This window comes from Falco naumanni, chromosome 2 (genome assembly GCF_017639655.2).
Source record: "Falco naumanni isolate bFalNau1 chromosome 2, bFalNau1.pat, whole genome shotgun sequence".
NCBI lineage: Eukaryota > Metazoa > Chordata > Aves > Falconiformes > Falconidae > Falco > Falco naumanni.
The window spans coordinates 4,542,237-4,559,083 of record NC_054055.1 but is presented as its reverse complement, the minus strand read 5'-3'; the positions used below and the strand labels follow the sequence as shown (position 1 = coordinate 4,559,083).

At 42.0% G+C, this 16,847-nt stretch overlaps 1 protein-coding gene across 12 annotated transcripts in view; it reads right to left on the bottom strand.

Annotated features, from left to right (window-relative positions):
- Nucleotides 1-14,487, bottom strand: part of EMSY (EMSY transcriptional repressor, BRCA2 interacting) — a 39,372-nt gene extending 24,885 nt beyond the window's left edge. For 9 of the 12 annotated variants that reach the window (XM_040583378.1, XM_040583383.1, XM_040583388.1 and 6 more), the window contains exons 1-7: nt 14,326-14,487; nt 13,075-13,183; nt 9,453-9,552; nt 8,734-8,808; nt 6,300-6,475; nt 5,013-5,165; nt 1,353-1,612 (exon numbers count right to left, since the gene is read on the bottom strand). In XM_040583378.1, coding sequence (XP_040439312.1) covers nt 1,353-1,612; nt 5,013-5,165; nt 6,300-6,475; nt 8,734-8,808; nt 9,453-9,552; nt 13,075-13,144 — 834 coding nt within the window. In that variant the 5' untranslated portion in view covers nt 13,145-13,183; nt 14,326-14,487. Of the gene's footprint in view, nt 1-1,352; nt 1,613-5,012; nt 5,166-6,299; nt 6,476-8,733; nt 8,809-9,452; nt 9,553-13,069; nt 13,184-14,325 lie in introns of all 12 variants that reach the window. The other 3 variants (XM_040583385.1, XM_040583387.1, XM_040583380.1) reach the window with 2 other exon arrangements.
- Between the last annotated feature and the right edge of the window lie 2,360 nt (nt 14,488-16,847).

Here is a 16,847-nt window from a genome sequence, read left to right as displayed (position 1 = left end):
TTGATGGTTTATGCTCACTCACGGATCTCTGTACTATTCAGAGACTAAATTTGATTAAGGACACTGTTAAAGAACAGCAAATCAAACGAAAGCACCAAAGAGCTCTGAAGCAGGAAAAGGCCAGAAAGCAAGCTTTTTATTGCATGTTACTTCAGTTAATCTTCCTTGGCTTTAAGGTTTCCAAAAACTAGGACATGGGAACTCTGCTAATCCAAATAGTCATAAAACAATTAAGAAAAGCAAATACCACGTGAAGGTTTGAGCTCAATAGTCAAACTCTCACAGTTGGAAAAAAAATGCTTGTTAGTGGCCTGTCAGTATCAAGGCCAAATTAATTCCATAGACCACCCCCTGCCCCAAGTCTGCCTTAATTAATAACTGTACCAAGAATGAAGTTGGTCTAAGCCATTAATCTTTTTTTAAACCTTAAGAACAAAAAAGTAGATGCATCTGAAATGCTTCCTAAAGCATGGGAAAATAGTCATGCCATAGACTAAGCACATAAAAATCTGAGTCCAAAACAAAATCTTACACTGAAAACCTCTCTCACACACTGCATTCTGGTGAAAACTGGGCACGCTCTGCTGAAATAACACGACTGAATTTGACCACTATAATACTGTTAACGTAGAATGAGAAATGGCACCCTAGTACTGAAAGGAAAATAAAGCCCCCCCCAGTCTTTGATCAACTCCAAGAGTAACCTTTATAGACCCCAAAAAACTAGTTTCTAGACAAAAGGCTTGGCAAGGGAAAGCCCATGCCACCTCTCCTGGAATTCTACTACTGCAAAGAATAATTATAAATAAGGAAAATAGAAATAAGAAAGATTACCTTTGACCAATAGTTGTTACCATCTGAAGGCTGTTCAGTGGCCTATGTGATCCAGTTCTCAGTGGACTAGTGTCCATATCACAAAACCCAACACCACAAATGGTACTAACTGGCAACCTTGTTGGCAGTCTCACCAGAGAGGCCAAGAATTGAATGAGCATGGAGACTGAATCCCCTCTCATCCCTAGAAGTGGTCCCTTCAGGTCAGGGTTGAGGCACATTGGTGGGGCAGTCTGGGGGAAGCTTGCACTCCCGCTGCCTGTGCTGTACCTGTTCTGTGGATAAAAAGAGGGCTTCAGTCTCCACGGCTGTCAATCCAGGTCCTTTCACACACAGGTGAACTAAATTCATACAAGAGTTTGGTTTTCTCTTTGTTCTTTTTAAAGGGGGATTGCCTTATCCCAAGTGCAATCCTTAGAAAACAGCCAGACAGTTCACAGAAAGGAAGAGTCAAACATCATATCTTATTCATTGATAATACCAGAATAAAGTAACATTTGGCAGCTTCCCCCACATACCTTCTGTGTTGTCGTGTTTGTTGTCTGTGTTGAGGGCTTAGTGAAGGTTATTTTCACAGGCGACATGTGTGGTGGCAAAGAGTTGGCAATGCTCTGCATTATATTACTCATCTTGGGGCTGCCACTTACAGGCACCGTGATGGTTTTAGTGACAGGAGTCACAGCCTTCGGGACTTCTTTCAGGAGAACAGGGGAAGAACTAGAAGAATTTGTTCGCCGTCTTTTGCGGGGCTTTTCATCATCATCTGAGCAAGTAACACCTGGAAAAGAAGTACTTTTTCTGTATTATATTTTCTCTGTCTGTGGCACTCAGTGCTTCCTAAAACACTACAAACTTGCTGAGTGTTACACCCACTTTCAAATACAATAAAAAGAAACAGAGGATGATTTACATCTTACAGTCACAACTAACCTGTACCACACCACAGATGGTCTTAGCCCTTGATATAAACCACACCACCAGTGCCATAAAACAAAGAAGAAAAAAAAAACAAAATCCAAGCTACTCAGTTACTGAGTCACTTCATTCAGTTTAAGAGATTAAAAGGACTTAAGAACCAGTACAGGGATTTCATGGTGTCTACAGAAGTCTGACCAATGAGCCTATACACACAAGGGTGGTGGGAAAACATCATGCACACTTTGGTTTAAAACTTCACGCTACACTGGTAGTGGTGGTTTTGTTTACAGCAACTAGTCCCTGAAGCTTGTCATCCTGTAGTCTTCTCTGATTTCAGGCTTTGCATCTGCTTTCATGCCATGCTTATATCGCTAGAGCACCACTCCCCCCTTTCATCTGAACTGCATCTTGAGATACTTTTTTTTATTATATATATTTTAACCATAAAGGTCAAACTTCACTTTATCAGCTTCTGCCTTGTTTGGTGCATCTTGTGCAACAGATGTAAAATGGCACCTAACACACAATTAAAAACAAAAGTCCAGTCTCAAGGAGTTTCATTCTTCCTCACTATCTGTGTACATACAAAAAAAAAAAATCAAATCTGCTGCAATATTCAGCTGAGCAAAGGATAACAGCGTGATCAATGAATGTTGAATCCATATGAAATCTTCCAAAGTAGGCAACAGGCTCAAAAACTGGTATACTTTACAGAAAGACACAGCTTAATAACCTTGAAAATCTCTTACAGCTATTGGGTAGCATTTATGTTTACCAAATTAGCCAGTGTAAAAAAATTTTGAAAAACATCGATAAGCTGAAAAGACACGACCTCCTCTATACTGAACAAGACTGAAGATCTTGCTCCCTATGCCTGGGGCTTCAAGACAAAAAATGCTGTCACAGCAAAAAGCAGACTTGCTCGTAATCCAAGCAAATCTGGTTGGCAGTCAACCTCTAATTACAGACAGTATCTCATTACGGTCAATCTCTAATTAAAATAACTAAATATTCTGGCATGCAAAATGTGAAGATGCAGGAATTGACATGGACAAGAAAGTGCCCAGCAGCATAGCAAGTGATTTCTGAAAAATGGGATTTGCCCTTAGTATGAGTACCAGCTCATTTGCAGGTACACTTCAGAAGGCTGACAGTTACATTCACGTAAAAACGGGAAATTGAACTAGAGAAGAGAAGCAAAGGCTCTATTTCAAATTCGCTTTGAACTCTAAAACATAGTTTTAGCTGGCTGCAACAGTACAGATGAAGAGCGGATCTACGAGTCTGGATTTCAAAGCTCTAATCAGCAATTACTTTATGGCCCTGAAGAAGCCCGGTGGTGATCTCCATCTATAAAGCAGAGATTTGGTTACATGACTAAGGTCTATTATGAACTAGCTTTTAAGTATTAGTGAGTGCACTACACAAACTTTCAACTCTGAGGTCTCCAATCGCATTGAAAATGTGCAGGAATTTCAGAATCTCAGAACCCATTTGAATCAAAAATCCACAAGCGAGAGGATGTTAGGACACAGCTGTTATTTTGGTGGGTCACCGAGAAATACTGAAGATAAAGCTATTTGTTATTCACAAAAAACCCACCCAAAAAACCACCCCAATTCACCACAGAAGTAAGAAAGTAAGATTAAACTAGCATAACATTATTCCATGTTAAGTACAGCTCATTTAATCTCCTGTTTTCACTGCTGGGACTTTAAGAATGTTATTCCTATAATTTCACGTTAGAAACTGCATTTGCACAAAGTCTTCCACAAGCATTTAGCTGAAAGGTAATACAGCTTAACCATAATTCACACTTGACGAGCAAGGAAGCAGAGGCACGGAGAGGTTAATGGCTCAATCAGACAGTGACTTGGATAAGGTCACATAACAGATCAGTGGCAAAGTCACAACTGACTCAGGCCTCCTCAGTTTGCTCTTAAGTAGGTTTGTTAAAACTAATGTGACTGATACACTCTGAAAAACACAGTTCCTTTAAAAAAAAAAAAAGAATAAAATGAAGTGCATGAAGTGGGGGAAACCTTAAATCTAGGGATGAACAGAATAAAAATGAGAACCTTTCATCCCTCTATCGTGTGTCTACACTGGTTTTATACTCATTACCACGTAGTAATTCAATAGAAGTCTAAATTAAATTTTTAAGAGGTTAAGAACATTTTTCCCTGAATCTTTAAACTAAAGCTGAGTGATCAGTGCATTAAATCAGAAAAATGAAAAATCTTAATGTAATGGGTTCTGTGGGTTAATGTAGCCATTAAAGATGGTGGTTTGCAGGTAACATTACATTTACGTACAATGTGACATTTCTGACTAGCTCGAAGTTTATACAAACATGCACATCTAGCATAAAGATTAAAATAATTTTTAAATATTAAAGGTATCCACAGCAAGCATAAAACCATCACTTATCAACTTCACTATTAATCTGTATTTATCACCTACATTTTGATAGACACCAAAAAAGACGGAAGGAAAAATTTTTAATTATTAAATAAAACTATGTTTGATGAGCTGGGCATATGTATGAGGACGTAATTCTGCTTTAAGAACTAGGTGATTTATTAGCCAATGAAAAAAGGTTGGGGGAGACAAGAAAAAAAGACTGTTTCTAGACATGGATAGAACCTTGTAGTTCCAAAGTTAAAAACATGAAGATGGGTATCTGGTGGGATTTTGTATGGAGTTTTCACAGTTGCCCAGGAACACAAACCTCATTAAGATTTGCTTCCAAATACATCACAAAATGGCCAGACATAGTTAATGTAAGCATATAAATGCTTACCAAACTATGGCATTCTAAAATAATCTAGGTCAACTGTGAAAGTGGAAAGGAGGGACCTTTCCTAACTCAAATAAGTGACTACTATGCATTATTTAAACAGAAGGAAAAGGGAAGTCCTCTGCAGAAGCAACCAGCAGAGCCACCTTTAAGACTAGTTCTTAACAAGCTGGATTAGAAATCCACTGATATACAGCAATTCCTGTATTTTATTTTCAAAACACCTCTCACTTGTTGACTTTGCCATTACTGCTCCCTGCAGCATTTTACAGTGAGTGGATTTATTCTGAACACAATTTCTCTGAAAAAGGGAAGCAACAAATTCATTCTTTAGACTAAATGAAGACACAAAGGCATTAAATGACTTGCCCATGGTCAGAGTGTTTTACTCACTTCATGCTTCAGCCACAAGACTGTCCCTTTCTTTCCCTTTGGTTAATCAGTTGCTAGTATCACTTACTTTTGACGTAAACAGTACTTCCACTTGGCAAGACGACTACATTGGAGGCTGGACTGGCGGGTCTGGGGGACTTCACTGTTGCTACACTGCCACTTGGAACAGGGGTAGATGTTGGGGTTGAAGTGGTACTTGTGTAGGAATAGCAAACCACCACTGAAGAGGAGAAAAGACACCTTCCATATAACTGAAGTGCAGAATCCCATTATTCTATCACTCTTTTAACAATAGAAATGGAAGCCAAAGGCTTATTGGGTCATTATCCACATCTTTGCCTCTGCAATCCTGTTACTGCTGAATACTCCCCAGCTTGACTTAAGCATAGCCATGGAATTAACTGCCTTCAAAGACAACACAGAAATCTAACCTCCCTCCACCCATCCCAGAAATCTGCACTGCCCATTCTAGACTTTTTATTTGTATTAATCTGAAGTTTTACTTTACAACCTGTTATTTGTCATTTTAGCATTAATTCAGTATTTCAATTTTTGCTTTTCTGTAAATGACCATATCTACACTGCTGATAATAGCTAGTGCCGCTCCTCAACAGCGCATCAGCTGAAGAAACCAAAATATTACTTCAGTAATGAATAACTGATTTTGCTAATCAACTCTTTTAAACTGTTGCTTATAAGTAATAGAACAACAATCCAGTATTTCTCACAAAACCAGAATAAAACAGCTTCTTTCAAGAAGTGTTACACATTGTCCAGTTGCATGAAGCATAATTCAAGCCCATTCAGCCAAGCCAGATGAAATGTGTACTAGCATTATTTAAAAGGTATAGGGAAAGCAGAAAGCAATCTTAACTTGTTAACTCAGTATGTTTCATCTGAAGGGGGAAGGGGGGGGGAAAGGAGAAACCCAGCAAAATTTTCTTGACTTTCACTAACCTACCTACATTCTTAGAATAGCGTTCTGAAACATCTTTCACCACTTACAGAACTTCATAAAATCTAAAGCCATCAGTCAAGGTTTTATAGTTTACAGAAATTAACAAGTTACCCAGTGAATTTCCCCCTATTTTCCTGGCTTTTTTTTTTTTCTTTTTTAAGTTTCAGTTGCTTCTGTGTTCACTAACACAAAGCTGTCTGAGTTCTGCTGCAGATGCTGCAAAGGCATCTTTAAGAATTAAAAAAAAAAAGGTATTTTTTCATATTTCTATTAATATAATAAGAGAAAATCTGGGTGGGTTTTTTTTATCTAACACTTCACATTTAAGATAACAATTTCAACTGTGACATTTTTTATAGTCCCACAGACTGCAGTAGAATCCCGTCTTTCTCTCACCTTCTTTGTTCCCAGTTTCTGCAGGAACTGGAAGAGATGCATTGTGCTGAACAGCTGCATTGGCAACAGCATTAGCGGTAACAGTAAAAGCTGTTTGTGGAACAAGCCGTGGCATCAGTGGTACCAGTCGACGACCTTCTATAGACCATTCAGAAGAGCTATTTGGTCCAGACATACTAAATAGAAACGCACATTCTGTAAGTATCCTGCAGAGTTTCCAAAATATGCAGTATTCTTAAGTGCCTTTTTTCAACAGTGAAAGCCTAAAAAGCAGTTTCTAAAGACACAGTACAGCAATCATCAACTTTCTTCATTTCATGAAAGCCCTTACATTTTTCCCACCTCATGCAGAAACCGTCCCATAGAAAATGTAAGACTTGCCTCTTCTTTTACTGTTTTGTTTTACAAAGCCCTTAATGGGCCAGAGGTGTGTGCATGTCATACTCAAAATTGCCATATTAGATTAGCTACTATTCAGGTAGAGTCGGTACACTCTCCAATTCTGGATGACAAAAATCCCCAGGCATTGAATAGACTGTATACAAGACTACTGAGATTCATTACATTAGAGGAAAAAGCCCTCGGCTTTAATGCAAATCCTGTTTTACCTAAGCAGAAGAGTTTCTCAGACTTATTAAAGTAGTCCCAAACGAGGTAACAGAACATAAAGCGATTTAAACACACCCTCCGCATCTTCCTCAGCAGAAACCAGCCTGCTGCTCTAATTTTCTCTTAACCTTAGTACTTGCACACAAATGAGAATGTTTCCAAAAAATGCTGTTCTTATCTAGATGGAAAAATGTTTCTGTTTATGGCTGTTTTACATGAGTCATTTGTCAAATCAGCAAAACCAGAAAAGCAAATTATTTTTCAATGTTATGTTCTTAAGCAAATCAACCCATTAATATATTAATATATTCTGAAAAACAACTTCAAGTGAACTATTGCAAGTAAGTTCCAGCAAAAACTACCACAAATTAGTTTGTAAAATGCAAAGGATTTGTTCTGTCGTTAAATCCTGATATGCTTCAGCATTCTTCATACATATTTATATAGTATAAGCAGAGCTACATCAGCTGAAGTGAAAATACTTTTCTAAAATAAAAAGTAAGACTAGAAATTTTGCCCATAGCAAAGCTAGCACAAAGTTGGCTTTCCAAAAGAGTTAGAGAATTATGTAAGTCAAATACTGTATTACCAACCATCACTTACACAAAGAATTACCCCAGGAAAAATAAAAAGATGCACCACTTCACAATTGCACCTTGTCTGGATTATATTTCATCCATTTGAAGTTCAACACCTCAGGACAAACTTTATACTTATTCTGTAAAACGCTAAAAACAGGACTAATACTTAAGAAGGAAACTATTCAAGAAAGAATCCTGATTTGACAATTAAATGCTCATCCCCCTCCCCCCACCCTTTCTTTAAAGGAGCGTAAGGAAGTTGGTGGGTTTTGTTTGGTAAACTGCATACATCTAACTCTTCAGATTTGAACATTAAAACACTAAAATGTGAAAATGTCCTTCTGCAGCACTCAAACAGTATGCTGATTTTGGCAAGTCTTGGATCAGACATTTGCTAACTTCAAGTGGCCTGCTACAGGAAATCTGTAGGATTTCCTCTTTTCTCCCCCTAACACCTAAGCTACAGTAGTCAAACTTAAAAATCAATGTTTTTAACACACACACACAAAAAAAAAAAAATACAATCCAGCTCTGTTTAAAGACAGTCCTTAATCGTAAGACTGTTAAATAACTCTCAAAGACATGTAAGCACTGGCCCTCTTGCTCCTCTCCACCTCTCAAAATCATGTGGAGCTTGCGAAAGCAAATGCAAGCAGGAATCAGCCCAGTTGATACCAGCACAGCAGCTGCATTAAACAGCGAATGGTGGACACTGATGTCATCAGTTAGCTTGCTGCAGTTTTTTTATTCTGACAATTTTTTTCCCCTCTGTGCTGATACACTGTTTTCCACTAATCTCTGCCTCCTCTCTCCCTCTCTGTTCTTTCTATGTAGTTAAGTCCCTCTTAATATAACCTTTCCAAACAGATTTAAATAAAATTAAAGGCAAAACAACAAATAATAAAGCAAACATGTTTATCCTGCATATGGAGTTCTCTATTTTCTCCACTCTCTGTTTCTTCTCACCTATCTCACAGGAACTTCTTCATGACAAGAGACTGTTTCTTATATTGTACTTGTACAGTGACTGCCATGTCTTCAGATCCAAAATGCAACAGTACTAAACAACCGTTTCTAGTTCCCTGGTTTAAGTCTGACACCATAATTCCTTCATCCATACATTGTTTTAACTACTGTTCTTTAAACCATTATCAATCTTCCAAAGTTCTATCATTCAGTTAAGGCATAATGGATTTTCCAAAGGGTACCCTTGGAAATCATGTAGAAAATGACCTGTAACTTACTTGTGTGCAATAGTCGTTAGTCGTTCATCATTTACTGCTCTCCGAACTTCAGCACGATGTCGCTCTGTTGAAATACTATTAAAAAAACCAGCAATATATTTTAGTCAGAGGGAGACATGAACATTTATCTAAAACTTCTAGCTAAAATTAAACTTATGAATAATCTACTCAAGAGACAAAAGGGAACAGGCATTTACATTTAAGAGATTGTCACTTAACTTGTGCTATCACAGTGAGAAAGAATGAATGTATTATTGTTTAAAAATATTACCGAAGAATAAAAGAAACATTACTGTTCAGAGGGTACCCCTGCAAAACAGCTAGAATCCAACCTCCTAACGAGAGCAATAAATGCAAAGCATACAGTAGAAAAATTGGCACAGAACATGCAGCCTTCTTTCTTGATGGAACTTGGGCCCAAAGACCTTGAAGTCCTACCTTGACAAAACTGCAAGCTAGCACATGCTATGAGCTAGCTGTAATCCTTTTAACACTCAATAACTCACAAAGTACCCACAAAACAGAAATGCTTCCGCCACAGAAGCACAGTTGTTTTCTTTATCAAAACCTCAGAGCAGAATAAGAATTAAATCTCCACAAGATGGAGAATTACTCCTCCAAATTAAGATTTGCTTTGTGATAGTAGTGACTAGAAAGAGCATGCAATACTTTAAAAGAAAACAGGTCATTGGTCCTTATTTTAAAAAGGTCAGGGTTACCTAAGCACTTTAGAGAGTTCTCCAAGAAGATCTTTCTTCTCTTTCGTAAGGTCTCCCTGTGCACGTAAGGCACTGATGACACCTGCATATGCCTCCAGTTCTGAAGAATTAGAACAAACGGTATTTCTATTTAATGCTCACAGCAAAGCAGGGGGGGGGGGGGGGGGGGGGAGTTACTTTCAGTATTACTGACAGTATTCCATTAATTTTCAAAATCATTAGGAGGAACATGTCTTTCAATTATTTCGTGCTTTTCAAAAGAGATTGATGATTTAGAACTCTCTCAGTCAATTACTCTGCAGCATACAGCTTTTCTATGAAACAATTGTATCATCACAGAGGATTATCCAGTTTAAAAACCAACCGAATATGTCAAGCTCTCTCTGAGCTGACAGTTCAGCCAGAAAGCTCGAAGAAATAGTCCCCAAATTTGGAGAGAATAGCTCAGAATTCTCCAGAAGCAGAAGAAAATCTTTAACACGTACCATTATTGAAAGTTCCATGGAAAAGCTTGGCTTGAAAAAGAAATACACTATCAAAAGAGCAACTGATTTTTATTTTTTTTTGTAATGCCCTTCCTCAATTCCCATGGAGAACATCAGCTCTAGTTTGTTAAATACGATCACCATAATCTTTTATGCCCATTTACTTCATATGTACAACTGCTTGAATTTGAAAAGAATGCAACACACCGAATTTAATCTGCTCAACACAAAAGAAACAATCCAGCTACTCTTAAATGTAGAGCCATCATGAAGATTTAACTCTCAAAAATACAACTCTGATTTAACATGTATTTGTAATTCCAGGTGACTTATGCAAATATCATGCCATTGGTGTTTTAAAAAATAGCTAAGACTACTGAAACGTCTGAATTTTGTCCTAGTAAACAGAGTGACAATATACCTAACACAAATAATGGAGTCTGCTAATTTGGCAAAGAATGACTTTCTATTCTAAGCTTAGCACAGCTTAAAGAAACATTACTGAAACTCCTACTTTAACCAGAAATACAAATTCTTCTAATACTTACATAGGTGCCTTCTATGCAAGTATCACACCCATTTCAGCGGCCAACACAAACCAACCCCACAACAGATCCCAGTTAACCAAAAGCAAGAATCAAATGGACAGGCCAAAACCTAACACCTCTGAAGTTTGCTGCAAAAGAAAGACTGATACTATTCTGAAAAGCTTTCAGTTTGGGATTCCAAAGAGCTAATTTACAAATCAAATCAAGGAATTGTGCTGAAAAGAAGTCCTGCTCTCCTGTCCCGATTAAGCAGGCAAAACACAAAGCAAAGTCGCTTTTGTTAACTATGCAGGCTGCACAGGGATGCCGAGTGACCTACAGAAGCATTTACAGCTTCAGTTATAAAACATTTGCTAATTAATGCAATGGTTATTACTAATATCAACATTTATTTAGACAACCATGTTACAATATTTAAGATACTAATTATTTTACTCTGTTAACAACATAAAGTAATTCTCAGATACAACCATATAATTATTTAGCAAGGACAGATTATTTTTCTTCTTTCTGCATTTTTAATAGAGATCCACTACACTAGGACTTTAAAAATGCATATTCTGGCCGTTTGGAATGTAGTAAAGATTACAGAACAGCTGTAACTAGCTTCCTTACCCTTATGTCTACATAGCAATCACTAGCTGGTGCGCTCTCTTTCCAACACAACACACAAACAGCCAAAACAGGTTTCACAAATAAATATCATTATTTCAAGTGTAAGGTGCTACCATCACCCCCTTACTCAGTTATAAGTCACAAATGCTGCAGAAAAACCCTAGGTATTGCACACCTCAGGGTGCATTTCAGCCTCACCTACACCACTGCATTTCATTCATGATGGAATTGCTGAACAGTCAGCCAAACAAGATGTTGGGCTGAGAGCTGGAAAGTGGGACTCTATAAATATTGCTGGATATGACTGTTAGACAGCTATTTGCTGCTCCCACTGCTCCTTCACCCTCCACTCTTGTGGTACATCTATTTAACAGAAGAGCTTCTCCACCCCAGAAGAGACAGGGCTGCTACAATCCTCTATCACGCTGGCAGGGCCCTCTTGTGGGGACACTGCTCATGCCAGTAAGAAAAAAAAAAAAAAAAAATTCCTGTCAGCCTAGGTTATGTCATTGAAGGAGGTGTAGCCGCAGTTCTGTTTGGCTCAGCTGCACCAGCAAGGTTCTGCCAGCACACCACTGTCAGCTGGGGTAGAAGTTTTTTTTCCACGCTCCTAGCCAGCAGAGCTACGTTAACAAAATTTAGTAGCACAGACCCAGTCCAAATCTTGGCACCCTGCACTTTCTCCTAGCTTTCATACTTCTTGAGCCTCGCTTAAGGTGGGGGGTTGTCGCCTTAATGGATACACAGCTTAGTTGCAATGCTGTGTGCAACATCTGCATCGCTGTTTCAACAGAACGCAAATCCCAGATTCCCAAGAAATCAAATAAAAAGGGCAAATAGAGGGAAAATAAATCCTCAACTCTCAGAAAATAAAGTGGATGGCTTCACAATATACAAGAACCTTGGCACAGTTAAAAAGTACAGCACATCATCTTTTAACGTTCAAGTAAAATGAGAACAAGAATAACTGTGACTTGACAGTCACAGGAAGTTAGAGGGAGCCTCAGCTTTCTTCCTGACATCATCTCCTAGATTATGCTCCTCAGAAGAAAGTCTGAAACCAAATCTATGGGTTTTTTCTTCCCTTCTATTATTATGCATCATGTAACTGGCAAAAAAAAAAAAAAAAACCACCCACAAAACCCACAAAAACAAAAAAACACCTAAATGAAAAGAATTTAATCTCCAAGAACTCAAAAACAACCATGCAAGATCAGATCAATGGCTTAACAAAGGATTCCCTCTCCTGTGGTAGTTGGAAGTGGATACATAAGGAAAGAGCAAATATTTTTATTACCTTCCAAAATACAAAAGCAAGTCTCCTTGTACACATATATTTGCAAGGACAGAGCACAAAAAAGTCTCCCAATACCTATCTAACGGGCAGGGGACTCTGATATTGATCTACATTTGTAACAATGCAAAAAGCTGCTGTTGTTATGACAGTTAAGTAAGAACATTGTTTTCACACTTCCCTGATAATCTGTGCAACTGCAAATCACAAACCATCACAATCTTTTTTTTTCCTCCTGTTTCAAGTCTTTACTGCTTGACCTCAGTCCCGCAGTGCCAGTTAAACTAGGGTACCATCACCTCTTTTGGTACAAAAAGGTGTCCAATACAGATTAGAAAAAAAAATGAAGACCCTCCTCTCACAGTGCATCCCGTTGCACGTTAATAGTCATTAAAAGAACAACAGCACAACACTGCAACATCGAGGCTGAGATGGACCAGGACATCCATGGTCAGAGATTCAACCAAACCAAAACAATTCTGTGCTATTCATTTTGCTCAGGCAGAGAGCATCTGCCAAACATCATTTTAAGCCAGGGCTGTCAAACCAATGACACATGCAAAATGCAGGAAATTACTTGTAAGTTGCCTGTAGACATATTAAAGTATTTCGTGGAAGCAGCAGGCAGGCAAATCTTAAAAGGGCAAACATACAGACCCACAAATTGTATCTTACTGTACCCAGTTTGCGAAGGATCCTCTTGCATTCATCTCTGCTAAGATCCAGAAGAGTTGGCCACACCACTGGCATCTTTCCCTTGTGTTTGTGTGCCCACTGAGCTCAGCCTCGCTGGAAAAGGAATATAAATGCAGTAAATGCAAGTCCATCATTTATCGATTTCCCAAGCCAATTAATGTAAACTCTCTCCAGCCTGCTCACATCTCCACCAACACACTCCCTCGCACTCCAGCTCCAGGCTCCAACCTTTGTAATGGCATGTTTTGCCATGCAGGAATTCAGCAGCTTCACAAGGGCACGGACTTCCTGCACTCCCTTGCTCGAATCCATCACCCAAGCCTTTTTACCGAGTTTGCTTTCTCCTTCTCCAGCCTTTTTTCATGCTGAAACGCTCTCCGAATTGATGTTCAAGTCTCCTCCCTCTCTTTATGCACTGAGTACCTATTATAAGAACTCTTCCAGCTAACCGCACGCTCCCCCTTCCCCCCGGGGAATGCATTTAGCACCAGCCTATTATATGACAGAATGGCAAAAACACCGTGGAAATTTGCCTTCCACGTACCAGCACCAGCCCCCAAAAAAAACCCAAACACGGGAACACCCCCTCGCCCGATCACATCGCGGCGAGATTCCGGGGGTGACGAGGAGGGAGGGCGCATCTCCCCATTGCAACGAGGATAATAAAGGAAAACGAGGAGCCGGAGGCGAGCAGGGCGAGCCGGCTGGGGCCAGCCCGCGGCCGCGCCGTGCGCCCCGGGCAGGGAACGGCACAGCGGGGGGGCGGCGGGGGTTGGGCACCGGGAACAAAAGCCCCGGAGCCGTCGCAGCTTCCAGCGCGGAGCTGGAGGGAGGGAGAATCTCCTACGAAGGCACCCGGAGGCAGCCGCCACCCGGGGACTCCCCGCCCGCCCTTCTGGGGGCCCTCCAGGGCCCTCGGCGCGGGGGACCGGCGGGAGCGAGCGGCGCTGGGTCCCCACCGGGCTCGGGGGCGGCCGTCCCCGGGGCCCCCGCCGGCAGGAAGGAGGGAGGGAGGGAGGGAGGGAGGGAGGGAACGGTCGGCGGCCGCGGCTTCCCCGCGCCGGGCGGAGAGACAGCGCCGGTGGCCTGCGGGCGGGGGACGGGGCGCTGCCTGCGGGCCGGGGCCCGTGAGGGGGCGGCGAGTCCCCGCCGTCCAGGGAAGGGGAGCTGCCCCTCTCCCCGAGGGGAAGCGCCCGGGGCAAAGCGCGGAGGCGCTGCCGGGGAGCGGGACCCACCTGCCCGGCCGTGCTTGGCACATCGAAAGGCTCCTCAGCGACAGGACTCGGGCTCCTGCTCCTCCTCCTCCTCCTCCTCCCCCCCCCCCACCGGTGCCGCTCTCGGGTTTGTTTAGTGGCGGTGGCGGCGGCAGCGCTTCCCCGGGTTAAGATGGCGGCGGGACACAGAGCGCATGCGCGGGAGCCGCAGGGCACGCCGGGAGCTGTAGTTCCCGCCCTCCCTGGCCACCACCCTCCGCGAGCGAGGAGATGGAAGAAGCGGGTGCCAAGATGGCGCAGGGGGTGGGGAGGTGGGGGACGCTGCGCCCTGCACGGCGGCGCGGAGCACGCCTGGGAGCTGTAGTCCCCTCAGCGTTTGTCGACGTGCTGGGACGCGGCGCCGGCCGTCCCGCCATGGCCTGGCGGCTGGGTACGGGCGGCGAGAGGGGACAAAACCCCGCGGCCGTTGGGCGGCTGGGCTGAGGCGCGCTGCACCGCCGCTGACTGAAACCGCTTACAGCGCGGGGCGGGAGGGGCGGCGTTCAAACGTTCCCACGTACCCCTAAAGTTCCGGCATTAACGGCTGACCGCTGCTTCGGCAGGAAACCTGGCAGGGTCGACATTAGCCTTGACGTCACCCGGCCGTTTTCAGCTTTTCTGACTGAAACCCGGCAGCGGTTCAGCGGGGAGCTGCGCGGGGCCGTGGGCGGGCAGCGCGGACGCGCACGGCACGCAACCCGCGCCCCACGGCCGGCCCCGCGCCCCCGGCCGGCAGGTTTTGCTCCCCGCTGTGACCCGTGGGCGAGCAGGGCCGCAGGCCGGCGGCGCTGGGCCTGGCAGCTGCGTATTGCCTGTTAACAGCCATCAGAACTTTTTTTTCTGGCAGGTTTCCAGGAAAAGCTGTAAATTACATCTCTTTAAAGATCCGATTAGAAGTGTAAAATAAAATATCTCTGGGGTACAGCTGAAAGTTGTAAGCAACACTGCTGATCAGAGCTGTGCGTTGTAGCGAGAAAGTAAAAAAAAAAAAAAAAAAAAAATCCCATCCATGGAACCGCCTGGAAGGCGATGGCTGGAAAATCGCACCAAGGTCCCTCAGGATGAGCGTTTGCTCCCATCTCTCCATCTCCCAGGGCGTCATTTTTGCTGCAGGCTCTTATTTTCCATGCTTCATCTTGCACGCTTTCTGGTTTTGCGAAGCAAACAGGCGCCCTGGGGGGGCACAGTTTAATGAAGAGGAGGGAAGGGCTCCTCCTTATTCTGCTCTCTCCCAGAAAATTGTGTATTATAGTTTGCTTTCAGAATGCCAGAAACAGCTGGAGGTTTGCTGAGGTGAAGACAAGGCAGATGGATGGTGTGCATTGAATCACAACACCTATTTCCAGATCTGCAAGTGCCGTTATTGCCACCTAACTATAGATAAAAATGTTTCTTCCCTGTGATGGTTGATGAACATTTTCTCAGTTGCAATTTCCTATTGTTCTTCACAGCAGAATAAATCTGAAGTACTTGAAAACAATGCTGAACAGTACAGGAGAGCTAGAACAATTTTCCTCCTTTTTTACTGCCTTCCTAAACATGAACCAGCTGAAGGCAAATCTAATCTCTGTGTAATATTCCTTAATAAAAACAACCGTCCTAAGCTTTGCACAAAACTGAAGAGGATGCAGTCCAGGTTAGTGCCAGAAGTTAGCATCTCCCTTTGCAGGTCAGAGACTCCACTGCAAACTGATCTGCATATGCACCTTTTAGTTGGATTACTCTGGTCAGTAGGAACAGGCAGGACAACCTCACCACTTACCAGAATAAAATAACCTTTCTGAGCTTTATTTGTCACTTGTAACTGTGATACTGCAGCTGAGTATCAGTTTTATTGCATCTGAGGTGTTTAACAGCTCGTCCTTGTATTTGTAGAACAAATCATTCCTTGAGCAAGAAACTACCAAAACCTAAATTTATCCACTAAGGTATAGATTTTAGCTAAATGTTTTCTTCCAGTTTTTGTGTTTATTAATGCACTGTTTTCATACTGCTCTCCAGTGAAATCTCTGCTAACAACACAGTTTGAGAGAGCACAAATGCATTTTCTCAGCCCTGCTCAGCAGCTATATTTGTTAAGACTAATTAGATCAATTTGCTACATTTTTTTTAGATCTTTAGGTTTTTTTCAAATGCGAATGAAACTAGCCACAGGATCAAAAGTTAGTATGGGCAAGGTGGACAGACACACACTGACACTCACATACTTACATATGCACGTACGCAAGAAAACAGTATACGCTTCATCTCCTTCGGCACATGAAACAGAAGAGAGATGTAAAAAACAAGCCAGTTACGTATGAAGAGTCAGAAGCTGCGATTGTGTCCTGGTTTCAACTGGGATAGAGTTAATTTTCTTCTCAGTAGCTGGTGCAGTGCTGTGTTTGATTTGGTGTGAGAACAATGTTGATAACACACTGATGGTTTTGGTTGTTGCTGGGTGATGTTTATACTCAATCAAAGACTTTTCGGTTTCCTGGGCCCTGCCAGCGAGAAGCTGGAGG